This window comes from Sardina pilchardus, chromosome 3 (assembly GCF_963854185.1).
Source record: "Sardina pilchardus chromosome 3, fSarPil1.1, whole genome shotgun sequence".
NCBI classification, from domain to species: Eukaryota; Metazoa; Chordata; class Actinopteri; order Clupeiformes; family Clupeidae; genus Sardina; species Sardina pilchardus.
This window is the reverse complement of record NC_084996.1, coordinates 36,179,070-36,192,612: the sequence shown is the minus strand read 5'-3', so window position 1 is coordinate 36,192,612 and position 13,543 is coordinate 36,179,070. Positions and strand designations below refer to the sequence as shown.

Here is a 13,543-nt window from a genome sequence, read left to right as displayed (position 1 = left end):
GAGGCAGCAGCAGGCGTGTGGCAGGCTGCCACGCTCGGCTCATGTTGTCTGGTAGCGACTAGCGAGCATGAGCAGGCCGCTGCTGGAGGAGCCCGCATGCTGTGTTGGCGGACGGCTCCAACACCGAGTTGTGTAACTCCTCAGAAAAGCTCACTTGCGGTTGGAGTCCCGGTCCCAGGCCCGAGCAGTCGCTCGTTTTTTTCCCTCTCTTTTTTTCCCGTTTGGACTCGAGTCCTCGGGTTTCGGGTGAAGGAGTTCATGAGAGCGCTGCGCTACGCTACGCTGAAGGAGCTCAGTGTTCAGTGACCGTCTTCTGACACAACATGCACACGCGATAGCTCACCAAATCAAAGGGGAAACCATCAGAAAGCTTTCTGGCAACTGCTGTTGGGCAGAGAAACGAGGTCATTTGAGGTGAACTGATGCAGATGTCTCATTCTCTCTCTTTCTCTCTTTCTCTGTGTGTGTGTGTGTGTGTGTGTGTGTGTGTGTGTGTGCATGCGTGTTTCTAGGCATCGTCACCTTCGCACCATGCCGTGTGCAAGCAGGTGCGCATCAAGGCCTCCCAGTCTACAGGAGATGTCAGCACAGCGTACCAGTCCTCCGAGCCTAGGGGGCGCCACGCCTCCACCAGTGAGTACACAACCCCAAGCAGCATGGCTCATGGATGGGCCTCTAGGGCCTCTGCAGTCTAATGGTGGCCCAAGATCAACGTCATTGAGTCACAAAGTCAGACTTCTGCTTTACAGAACTGCAAGATGCTGTAACTCAAGGCCTGTGATATGTTGTTTTGATGTCAGTGATAGAAAGTGACATCAAAAAGACATGTAAACAGTGATGAAATTATGATAATAAGGGGGAAATAATGTTTGACAATATTCCTGCCCCATTGCATCATCTTATTTCTTTTCATTGGATTATTGAATCGGCTCTGTATACAGTATCATTTGCACTACATTCTACAAGTCTTTCTGTCACTAAAATGAAGGAGAACTATGTGTGGGGATTGTACCTGCTGTTTCAGAATTAGGTCCATGTCATACGTCTGGACAGATGGTCCTATTCGACTGTTTACACTGCGTACTGCACCTTTGCAATGACAAGAACAGTCACTGGGCCAGCTAAACCTGCCATTAAATATATGATCAAGTGCTTTGAAGTGCTAGCGAGCTATACATACCTTAAAAGCATGTAAACAAAAAATAAATACAAAAAAATCCCCTCAACAGTACAGTTAGCGCAGATAGAAGCAATTAGCAATTAGCTGTGAAAGCTTTGCTTACATTATCAGGGTGTTCCAACCCAGTCAGCAAAACTACATAGTGCTTACTGTAGCCTGGGTGACCATTGGAAATGACAGGTGTGTTTATATGTCCTTCACAAGCACATACTCCACCAGACATTTATTTGAAGCTGATACCATAGTTGCAAATTCCAAGTAGTGGAAAGTTGAATCATAGCATTGCATAACTTTTAGGGGCTTTTAAACTCGTTTTTAGCCTAGCATGGCAGATTGTTGCTTCCCTATTTGACCCGTGTCTTGCAGTCCCTTCTTTACTTTCGCTATCTTTGTCATTGTTGTTCCTCTGTCATGTTCCTCCTACTTTTTGGTAGTCTTGCACACACACACACACACACACACACACACACACACACACACACACACACACACACTCTCTCTTCCTCCCTCATTCTGCCCCCCTCCCCCTCTCTCTCTGTTGTTTCTCTGACTTCCTCCTCCACTCAGTGGCTCCTCTTCCTTTTCCTGTTCACCATCACTAGCTGCTCTACAATGGCTCGCTGGACAGCAGCCAATCAGATTTCCAGACACTATTAGCCTGCCGTGCCATTGGCCTAGTTCAGACCAGGAGCTTTTTTAGCTTTTTAGGACAGGGAGTTGCACCGAATGGGAGAGAGGTTTGTGTGTGAGCGCGTGTGCGAGCGCCTGTGTGTGCGTGTGTGTGTGCGTGTGTAAGAGATAGAGTGAGAGAAAGTTACAGAATGAGAGAGAGAAAGTTTTGATGTGTGTGCGCATGTATTTGTGTGAGCGTGTGTGTGTGTGTGTGTGTGTGTGTGCGTGCGTGTGCGTGTGCATGACCATTAGTATGACATTTTTCTGTGAGATGGTGGCTGCATAAACGCTCAAGTTCTTCACAGTTCCCTCGCCTGGCAGTGGGGAAACTTTTCAAACAATTGCTTTATTCATTGTTTATGGCTCTAATAGCTCCTCCACTCCGGGCTGGATTTAATGGGCTCGGCGAGGCCGTGAGTGTAGTCGGCGCCAGTATCAGCACTGATGTTAGCGTGGGCAGTTCATCACATAGCTCTCTCTCAGCTGGCACTGTAAGAACAGATCATGGCTCCAGTCTGTAGTGTAGGGAACATTATGTAAGTCTCTGTTCCAGGGTTTCAGTTGCAAAAAGAAGGAACAGTCATAGCTTCCCCCTTAAAAATCAAAAGTTAATAGGATTGTATTCCCAAACTGTGCATGGCAACGGAAGACGCACAGATGGAAACTGGGCAGTGCTGGACACAGGTGATGAGAATTTAAGGGAGCTGTGCGGAACTCTGGAGGATTCCAGTTGTCTTGAACGCAGCCACACAGCACTCTCTGCCATTGATTTGCACATTTTGCATTGTATTTTGTTACAGCGCATGTGGTGCCAACGTGATATTACAAGGCTGATACTAGCTGGTTTGCATGCTTCAGTGGATAACAGAGTGTTACATTACTTAGGGGTTTTTGACAATAACATGGTTGTTTTCTCACATTTTTTTAGACGACTGAGTTGTTGTTTTTTCCCCTTCTCCCAGGCTCACAGAACACTGGGCGGAGCTCTCCGCCCCCCGGCTACGTTCCCGAGCGTCAGCAGCGCATCGCGCGCCAGGGCTCCTACACCAGCATCAACAGCGAGGGCGAGTTCATCCCTGAGACCGGCGACCCCTGTGTAAGTCACACGAGATGTATTACCTGTATGGGCTCTTCTGTATTGCAGCTTGAATGTTACTCCTCATTTTGTAAGTTGCTCTGAATAAAACACTTTCTCTCTCTCTCTCTCTCACACACACACACACACACACACACACACAGTATAGTCACACAGTTGCACAGTCACAATCTAAATATATAGATGCACACATACAGTCATCATGCAGTTGATTTTCACACAAACTTGTGAATTGCGTCAATCCCAGCTGTGTGATCCCACACTCCAATAACCTGGTCCCTTTGCCTCGTCCTCAGGTACTGGGCCCCTGGAGCAGTGCTGAGAACTCCGTCTCTGGCAGCTGTCAATCACTGGACAGCAACTCAGACAGGTGAGGAAACACGGGGGGCGTGGGGGGTGAAATAGATGCACATCAGCTAATCACAGTGAGGCACTTTTGGAAGTGTCTATTTGGAGACTGAGTAAAGTCAGAGAGATCGTCAGTTGCCTTCTGTGTGTGTTTGGCCCAGAAACTAACTAACCCGTCTCTGCCATTCCCACAGTCCGTCCCTTAGGAAGTCACGCATGCACCGAGCGAAGAGCTACCCCGACAACCGCCAGGAGTTTGCAGGTGGGTGCTGGAGATACCGCCCCGGCCTGACTGGCCTATATTCAGCCACCGCCAAAACTGTTAGTGGCGGAACAGCGTGCAGCGTTTGTGGGAACGGATGCCGCGCTGTGTGTCTTGTTAGTTAAGCCTCCTTCATACGCTTGTGAAAAAGTTGTTAGTGTTTGTCATCCTCATGGGCTTCCCATAATCCTCCTCTCTTTCCTCTGTCCCTCCCTCTCTGCCTCTCTCTCTCTCTCTCTCTGTCTCTCTCTTTGTTCCAGAAGAGAACCGCGAGAATCACGCCTATGACAAGGTTGGCAAGGGTGGCACATACCCACGGAGATACCATGTCTCCCTGCACCACAAGGACCTCAGTGAAGGTACAGTGCAGTGTACACCACAGCAGCTCCTCACTCTCCCTCCTCCAGGCCCTCTCTCTGTAGCCATTAGCTTCTAGCTTCTAGGCCCCCCCCCCCCATCCCCCATCCCATCCACAGCTGTTAGCCATGTTTCTCAGCGCAGGGGCACTGGGAGTCTCAGTCTACTGGGGCAGTAGTTGGCAGAGCTGGGGGTGGTGAGCTTGGGCATGTTCCAGAGTCGCCCCTTTCAACTCGTTTCCCTTTTTTGTCCAAAATGCCGCGCCCTTGACTCCTGGCGCTCTCGGGGGCGCCGGCGACCTTCTCCGGGTCTGTAAGCCTCTTTAGCGCGCCACGCTGTCGTGGAGACGCCGTCGTGATGATGCTGTCGTGGTGACGCTGTGGCGTCTGTTGTTTCCCCCCAGGGCGGCGGACGTTTCCACGGATCCGGCGTCCGCAGGGGAACCTGTTCACCCTGGTGCCCTCGCGGCGCTCGCTCAACGGCAGCGAGGAGAGCCTGAGCAGCTGGCAGATGGTGGACGCCCAGGGACGCCTCCGGCCACAGGACAGACCTGTGGCACACAAGTGTACGTGGGACAGGCCCTGTTACACACACACACATGTTCATGCACACAACCATGCATGCACACACACACACACACACACACACACACACACACACATATACACACACACACACACGTACACACACACACACACACACACACACACACACACATATACACACACACACACACACACATACACACACACACACACACACACACACACGTACACACACACACACACACACACACACACACACACACACACACACACACACACACACACACACACACACACACACATGCACACATAAAAAATCAGATGGACATACACACATATGCATGGCACACACACATACTGTACTATGACACATATACATACAGGAACATGCATGTTGCATGTCCATGACACACTACTGTTTCCTATACTGTAGGTCTTATGTTTTTTAATGTCCCACTCTGCCTGTGCATGAGCATCAGTGGAAGACACAGGTGCTGTGTGAGACCCATGGTGGTCAGCGGTGTCCTAACTCTGCTCGCTCTCCATCTGACCCCCTGCAGCTCCTAGTGCCCCCGTCACGTGGCGGAGGGGCAAGCTGCTGGGCCAGGGGGCGTTCGGCCGCGTCTACCTCTGCTACGACGTGGACACGGGCCGGGAGCTGGCCGCCAAGCAGGTCCAGTTCGACCCAGACAGCCCGGAGACCAGCAAGGTAAGACCTCACGGAGGCTCACTTAGTCACTGCAGCAGACACATGCACCAAAACAAAAACACACACACCTCGTTTTCTCAAGTCCTGCTTTCTCACGAGGTGCTGGCACATACACACACACACACACATACACACACACACACACACACACACACACACACACACACACATACACACACACACACACACACGCACACACACGCACACACACAGAGGGAGAGTCAGGGCAGACATCCAGGAGCTCCAGTCACAGCTACAGACGTAGCTAAAGGCCACTGGAACCGCTGGATGGAATAACTGTAGCATGGAAAAAAGAGCTCCCTCTCTCTCTCTCTCTCTCTCTCTCCCTCTCTCTCTCTCTCTCTCTCTCTCTCTCTCTCTCTCTCTCTCTCTCTCTGTCTCTCTCTCTCTCCGTGGAGCCCAGGCCTGGGATGTAATCTATCCCTGGCTGCAGGAGAAGCCAAACCACAGCCAACCACGTGGTGGGGCGCTGCGTAAGCCTCCACAGCTGTGTTTGTTTGCGTTTGTTTTTGTGTTTTTGTGTTTGTGTTTGTGCAAGTTTCAGGGTTCAGGTTTAGCCTCGTGATGCCTGTAGCGCGCACATACGAAGCGAGCGTGACACCAGAAGAGGGGAAAGGCTGAGAGAGAAAAACAGACTTTCAGAGTCGCTCTTTTTTTCTTCATTCTCTCTATCTTGTTTCCTTGCGCTCTCACTCGATTTTTTTGAAATCCTTTCCTGTCTACCCCTGAAAAAACATGCACTGTCACTTCCTGTATCTCAGTGGAGGGGGAGGGGGCAGTGGCTGTGTGCTGTGTGTTTGTAAGCATGATGTGTGCCCATGCCTGTGTGTTTGTGTGTGTGTGTGTGTGTGTGTGTGTGTGTGTGTGTGTGTGTGTGTGTGTGTGTGTGTGTGTGAGAGAGAGAGAGTGTGTGAATGTTTGTGTATAGTGGGAGTACTCTGGGACCTTCTGTCGCCTCCCTTTTCCAGGCATATGCACTTACATTCATATGCACTTACGCACAAGCCCAGACACTGTTTCCACACACACACACATGTAACACACACACACACACACACACACACACACACACACACACACACACACACACACACACACACACATACACACACAACCACACACATACAAACACAAACACACACATCATTACTTGCGGATGCCCAGATATTAATCAGATGTTGTTGAATCCTAAAGTCTGGCGTTTTAATGAGTTCTGGTAGCACAAATTTGTGCTAATTTATGTACATTTCTTACTTTCTCTCCCTCTCTCTGTCTGTCTGTCTCTCTCTCTCATCCTTTCTCTTTGGCAATGGCTCAGGCAGTCCAGGGGAGTTTGTTTCATGGGGGAGGTGGTGTGTCTCTGTGTCTCTTATAAACCTTATCTGACCCTGTCGGTCTTTCTCTCTCACTTTATCTCGCTGTGACATATTTGGTTTTGTTATGGTTAGAAGTGATTGTTAAAGTTCTCTCTTTCCCTCTCTCTCCTCCCCCTCTTTCTCTTTCTTCCTCTCTCTCTCTCCCTCTCTCTCTCTCTCTCCTCAGGAGGTCAGTGCTCTGGAGTGTGAGATTCAGCTGCTGAAGAATCTGCACCACGAGCGCATTGTCCAGTACTACGGCTGTCTGCGGGACCACAATGAGAAGACCCTCACCATCTTCATGGAGTACATGCCAGGGGTACGGCCACACCCTCTCACCCTCACCCCACACACCCTCACACCCACCCCACACACCCTCTCCCTCACCCCACACACCGTCTCACCCTCACCCCACACACCCACACCCTCACTCTCACCCCACACACCCTCTCCCTCACCCCACACACTCTCACTCCCACCCCACACAGTCTCACTCTCACCCCACACACCCTCACCCCACACACTCTAACTCTCACCCCACACAATCTCACCACCAGACTGCTTGTGACTCGAGTGAGATATTAAAAGGCTGCTAGAGTGAGTGACTCAAGGCAGCTAGAAATCAGTATTCACAATGTTTTGGAAGACCTTTTTTGATAAAGAATTTTTTGTGAACCCTGGGGTTAGCAGAAGATTTCCAACTGATGAATTTCTATATAAATACATGAATTAATATGTATCATGACTGGTACCTTCTTGTCAACTGACTTCATCATGAACTTTTGGCTTTGTCATGTCACATTCAACACGGATGAAAAGGACTGAAGGTTTACAGCTCATTTCATCATTTTGTTTTCTAGAAAAATCAGTTGATCTGGTCCTCGTGTACGAATTGCCAGAGAGAGACAGTCTTTGATCTGACAGTTTTATCCGAAACAATTTGCAGTATTCTGTCTGTCTGAATAGATGCATAACCATGTAGAGGGATTAATGTCACGAGCCGAGCTCTGATGAGTGAACTATGACCCCGGAGTGTTGACAGAGTGATGTGACAGGCGGCCGAGAGAGGAGCGCGTGGTGTAAACAGTGCTGTGTCCGTGTGCCAGGGCTCGGTGAAGGACCAGCTGAAGGCCTACGGGGCGCTGACGGAGAACGTGACCCGCAAATACACCCGGCAGATCCTGGAGGGCATGTCCTACCTCCACAGCAACATGATCGTCCACAGAGACATCAAAGGTAAACGCGCCCGCTGCAGTACCACATCTGTCCTCTGTGGGGAGAGTGTCAGCATCGTGAGGTGCTCTTGTGGAGAACTGAATCCGCATTAGATCAAGGTGTTTTTTTGTTCAAAGTGTTTAAATGAATGTGCAGTAGATTTATTATTATTATTTAAATAAGATATAATTAAATAAAGCCTAAATCTTTGTGTAGGATTAATTACCTGCTGTTTGGCCTAATGAACAGAGTGAGCTTGTAGAGGTTGGAGCCGTACCACAGTCATGCTAAAGGGAAGCATCATCATTGTCATGGGTTCTTCTGACACCTTTGTTTTGCAAGCTGAAGACCCTGTGGTCAGTAGCCCTTGTAGCTCCATCTACCCTGTTGGCTGTCCCTCTTTGACCCCTGGAGTCCTGTTCCACTCAGGTGCCAACATCCTGCGGGACTCGGTGGGTAACGTGAAGCTGGGCGACTTCGGGGCCAGCAAGCGCCTGCAGACCATCTGCATGTCCAGCACCGGCATCCGCTCGGTCACGGGCACGCCGTACTGGATGAGCCCCGAGGTGATCAGCGGCGAGGGCTACGGACGCAAGGCCGACGTCTGGTGAGTCCTCCCGCACAACGCCCACTCCGCTGAGACACACACCCACAGAGGTCAAGGGTCGGGGATCTGGGAGTCTGTGGGACTGTGGGTCACAAACCCAACACGGCTGATGGGATGATCTGATGTGTGTGACACCGGGTTGACCGGTACCGGGGCTACCACACTGGGTTATTTGAGGGTTATGTATTAACTCACTGTGACTGTAGCACTGTGACTGATATTGTTACAGAGGAGGTCTTGAAAGGAGATGCTAACAAGGCGATATAATCGGTTTGGCATAGCTGCTGTTCCTTCAGCTCAAATCACATACAAATATTTAAGAGGCTGCTAGTGCTGGCTGATGCTGATTCCATATGACACTTTGTTATTTGCCTTCAGTGGACTGGTTTCCAGGAGAAAGCCTAAGTAGTTGTCAAAGCCAGTGAGAGTATGAGATGTTTTGAACTCTGAATATTGGCATCTGTTAACGAGACATCAGGCATCATAATGAGAGTGGGTGGGGCTGCGATCTCCTGTCTTCTCATTGGCTAACTGCCCGAGGGGGCTGAGACTGGGCATCCAGAGTGGGCTCACTCTGTCCACTCAGAGCTGTGGGAACCCCGGTGTGGTAAGTGGACGGTGGGAATTGCAGTGAAGGGAAAAGCAACATTCCTAGAGGAGAAAGTTCTATTTTAGAACCGAAAGGAAAGACATTTTTCGGAAAAGGAACAGATCTATTTTTAGAGGGGGGAGGGTGTCTTTAACGGGCAATGGGTTATTTTAACACACATGCAAACAAAAAAAGTTTAAAGCACAGGCAGACCCAAAACATGCAAGGTCCTTTAAAGGGGAGGGTCGTCCTGCCGTCCAGGGATTCTCCTGTACTATCTGATTGGCTGAATCCATCAGGAGAGAGATGCTATTGGCTGAGAGCCAGTCTGCACTGGTTGGGTGGAATGTTCCGATTTCTGAGTACCCCTGGGGACCAGGAACGTAGGCATGCCAGGATAGCTTCCACACACACACACACACACACACACACACACTTCTAGTTATATCAGTACTCTTTGCTGGTGCTGTCGCTTGGAGCCAGCAATAACAGGCTTTAATTGTCAACAATTTTGCCGGGAAAAAGTTTCCACCAAAACATTCCTGCAATCCTGGAAATAAAAGCCTGGAGAATGGCATACTGTTGCACTGTTCTGTGGAGTGTGTGTGTGTTTATGTGTGTCTGTGTTAATCTGTGAATGGATGTCATGACTTTCATCAAATGTTAATTAGTTTTAAGTGCCACATGTTAAAGAATGTTTATCCCTGTGTGTGTGTGTGTGTGTGTGTGTGTGTGTGTGTGTGTGTGTGTGTGTGTGTGTGTGTGTGTGTGTGTCCGTCTGTGTCGCTGCCTAACAGGAGCCTGGGCTGCACTGTGGTGGAGATGTTGACTGAGAAGCCCCCCTGGGCCGAATACGAGGCCATGGCGGCCATCTTTAAGATCGCCACACAGCCCACGAACCCCTTGCTGCCGTCCCACATCTCCACTCACACGCGCGACTTTGTGCGCAGCATCTTCGTGGAGGCCAAGAATCGGCCCAGCGCCGAGGAGCTCCTCAGACACCCGTTCTCGCAGATCCAGTGCTGAGGGCACCTTGGCCCCACTGGCTCATCTACCCGCTTCCCAGGCTTTTGGGGCCTACAGCAGCATCCCTCCAGATGGACAACATATTTACATGAGCAGTCAAAAGTGCTCCTCCAGGTCAGCTAAATCCACAGCACTACCAAATGTTCACGAACAACACACAGCATACAGGTCACCTGACTTCCACAATCCATCCGAGTCACAAGATGTTTGCCTTATTCCGTTGCGTATGTCATGTAATTCCAGTTCTCCAGACAGCAGGTGGCGCCACAGGGTGTGCTACCACATTTGTGTCCAACCTACAGGGAGATGAGCAAGCCAGTTGTGTTGCCATGTCCAGGGAGCTTATTGCTCCTATGTTACCACAGGAGTTATTGACTGACACAGACACACATGTACATTCATGTATACGTAAGCACACACACACACACACACACACACACACATATTGAGGTTTCATTTTTCATGCTCAACGTATACGGAGGCATTGCATGCATGCTTGCTGAAATGAGCTGACTGTTACAGAACTGAACGGGTACCCTCTCATGTTTTGTGCCAAAGTGACCAGTTGTCCTATGCAAGCGTATTCACACCTCACACAGGCACGAGTGTCATAACATGACCGATATCTTTTTTTTTTTTTTGCTTTTCATTCCGTCCAGCCGGTTTAAATTATTGAAATGTCTTTGCAACTTTTTTTGTTTTGTTGTCATGTTTTATTATGTTTTGTTTAGAAGAATGTCTTTAGCCAAACAGAGGAACTTTTAGCTGGATAGTTTTGAGAAGCTTTCCGTTTTGCCCTTTGTTTGACCCCTGCTGCAGCTGCCTGCCTCAGCATGTCCTTTAAAGGTAGGGCTAGGATTCTTTAAAGGTAGGGTAAGCGATGGTAAGCTATTTTTCTGTCATGTAACCATTTTTTAAAAATTCAGCGAACATCTCCTCATCATTTGTTAGCTCTTCATTCTCTGAGAACACTGTAAAAAAACAAAACCCGGTCTTCTTACACAGCCCTGGCTCCGTTAACTGGAAACAAAGGAAGTGGGGGCAGCCTGTCCCCCAAACAATACCGCAACACTGTGGGGTTTCTCGGGGAGCACTGAAGGGAGGGGTGAGCTACCTCTCTGGTGTGTTTGGTTTGGTCTTTGGTTCAAATACAATGTAAGTTGCCCGCGACAAAAGTGTTTTCCAAGAAACAGAAACACAAACACAAACATAAACAGACACAACGCCATCCAGCATCGCTTACCCTACCTTTAACCACCCGCAGTGGAATGCTCCAGGGTTGCCATAGAGACACAATAGCCCAACACGGGGATGGATGTGCTCGCTTGCCCCAAGGTGCTGTGGTTACTATGGTTACGCACTTAAAGTACAGTATGTGTACTTTTCTCTGGGTGTCTGTAGCCATGTCTGTGCTGCTGGCTGATGGTATGGCCATAAGTGAGGCCCTTAGCTGTGCTGGGAGAGTTACTGGAGCAGCTGGTTCAGACCTTTGCCCTGTGGTCCATTACAGTCACATGACAGCGCTTGCAGGTGAAGATAGGCCTCCAGTCCTCAACAAGAAGCTGCAGAATAGACAGCTTCATTTTTTCCCTCATTGATATGAGGTTAAACCAAAGACAAACAGCAGGTGACATGACAGTCTGGCACAGACCCTCGGGACATTTCACATTTGGGGCCCTAATTTGAATGATGAAAGTCCTAAGTCTAACCAAAGCTAATTTAACAGCTAGGCTAAATCAATTAGCTGATTTAACACCAGAAGCGAGACCTTAACCGCCAACACTGATGAGTTCCCACATACCACATGACAGCTATAGTTCATGCAGGTGAACGTTGCTTGTTGATAGACTTTGCACTTTGTCTTGCATTTAAATTTGGGCCCTTGGTGTTCAGATGATTTTAATAGTCGCTTCCGCTGTCCCAGCATCCTTTTTTGAAGTCCAGAATTCAGAACAGGTGAAACCTAAAGCAAGTCAGATGCAAAAGGCAGCAGCTAAGTGTTTCCAGACCTTCAAGTAGAAATGTACCTGTAGAAGCATGAGGGGAAGGAAGACACTGCTGCACAGGCAATCATTTGCAATCTATTCTTTTTTGCTGTTGTTTTGTTGTTTTGCTGTGTTGCCACAGCATGGTAAAACCTAAAGTGCCTTCAGTTTTGTTCAAATGTAGATAATCTGCTACATGCATGTCAAAGACAAAAGTCAGTGGTCCTTCTCGCCTAAAAGAGAGGTGTTAGTGCCTTAAGCTCAATGCAGCAGTGTTTCGTTAAACCCATTTGGATCATAGCACTTTTGAAAATGAATGTTTCATTGCTGTTCCTTTACCAGTTGTGTTTTACTTCAGTTCTTTGGGTTTTATTATGCTTTAATGTGAAATTCTTTCATTTATTTATATCTGGCCAAAGGTTTGTTATTGTGTTTTTGGCCAAAGGTTTGTTTTATTTCTTCTTTTTTTTGTGTATCAAAAAAAAAAAAAAAAAAAACACAAGCATAAATATATTTTTATATATTTTATAAGATATTGAGTCTAGACCAATCAACATCTGAGTAAGCTTATGTTAGAAACATCAGAAATTTCTACTGTTTTTTTTAAATGACATAAAAGAAGTAGTTCCCGATAGTAAAAGCAGCTGGTTTTGCAGAGAGAGAGAGAGCACAGTTTATGTTTGTGTGTATTTGTGTAAAGGGCTGGGTGAAGTGTGGCCTCTCAGTGGCCAATCCTGTACCATGGCTGGGCTTTGGCTGGCTAGTAAACTGCAAGTGGGTCCATGGCAGATAAGTAGAGAATGATGTCCAAGTCACGTGTGAGAGATTGAGTGTGTGTTTGTGTGTTGCGTTGTTGTCTATGGGAGCATTGAGCGTGCATGACGAAGAGAGCTAAAAGGCAGAGTGAATGGTTTCGCACAGATGTGGCCCAGTCAAGAGTGGAGGTCAGTTGGGGGCCTTTAATTTCACAGTGGGAGACTTGAGAGATTTAAAGAGAGACGGGTTTAGCCCAGCTGCCTGGTACAGCGCATTGGCCACCAGGGGGCGCAACTTCACCTGGCCCTCCATGACGACTTTGTTTAGCTCAGGGTTCTGGAGGTCCTCCTGCCGCAGCAATCCGACCACAGCGCCACCTAGTGCCTCTTTTGTATTTCAATGTTTCATTCTTTCTTCAATGCCATTGTTTCTTCCATATCACTTGTTTTTGTTTTCATTTTTTCATTTGCCTCTGTGTCTGAATGGAAGACATGGGACTGAATTAAAGATTTTTTTTCTTGGGATGTTAACGACGTGTTGCTCGTGACTCGAGTGAGATATTAAAAGGCTGCTAGAGTGAGTGACTCAAGGCAGCTAGAAATCAGTATTCACAAAGTTTTGGAAGACCTTTTTTGATAAAAAAAAAAAGAAAAAAGAAAATTGAATCTTTTTTTTAAAGTGAACCCTGGGGTAAGCAGAAGATTTCCAACTGATGAATTTCTATATAAATACATGAATGAATAATGTATCACGACGGTGGACTTGCAGTGCAAAGTCCAGTGTATCAAAGTTATTTACAATAAAGAAAAGCATTATGTTG

The 13,543-nt window shown here is 48.1% G+C and overlaps 1 protein-coding gene across 2 annotated transcripts in view; it reads left to right on the top strand.

Moving 5' to 3' along the window:
- map3k3 (mitogen-activated protein kinase kinase kinase 3) overlaps positions 1 to 13,543 on the top strand; it is a 24,508-nt gene extending 10,965 nt beyond the window's left edge. Inside the window, exons 7-17 of one of the 2 annotated variants that reach the window (XM_062533097.1) lie at positions 513 to 633; positions 2,815 to 2,948; positions 3,245 to 3,318; positions 3,491 to 3,558; positions 3,822 to 3,917; positions 4,319 to 4,480; positions 5,021 to 5,169; positions 6,733 to 6,864; positions 7,652 to 7,781; positions 8,190 to 8,367; positions 9,754 to 13,543. In XM_062533097.1, the coding sequence (XP_062389081.1) occupies positions 513 to 633; positions 2,815 to 2,948; positions 3,245 to 3,318; positions 3,491 to 3,558; positions 3,822 to 3,917; positions 4,319 to 4,480; positions 5,021 to 5,169; positions 6,733 to 6,864; positions 7,652 to 7,781; positions 8,190 to 8,367; positions 9,754 to 9,982 (1,473 nt within the window). In that variant the 3' untranslated portion in view covers positions 9,983 to 13,543. Of the gene's footprint in view, positions 1 to 512; positions 634 to 2,814; positions 2,949 to 3,244; positions 3,319 to 3,490; positions 3,559 to 3,818; positions 3,918 to 4,318; positions 4,481 to 5,020; positions 5,170 to 6,732; positions 6,865 to 7,651; positions 7,782 to 8,189; positions 8,368 to 9,753 lie in introns of both variants that reach the window. The other variant, XM_062533096.1, reaches the window with a different exon arrangement.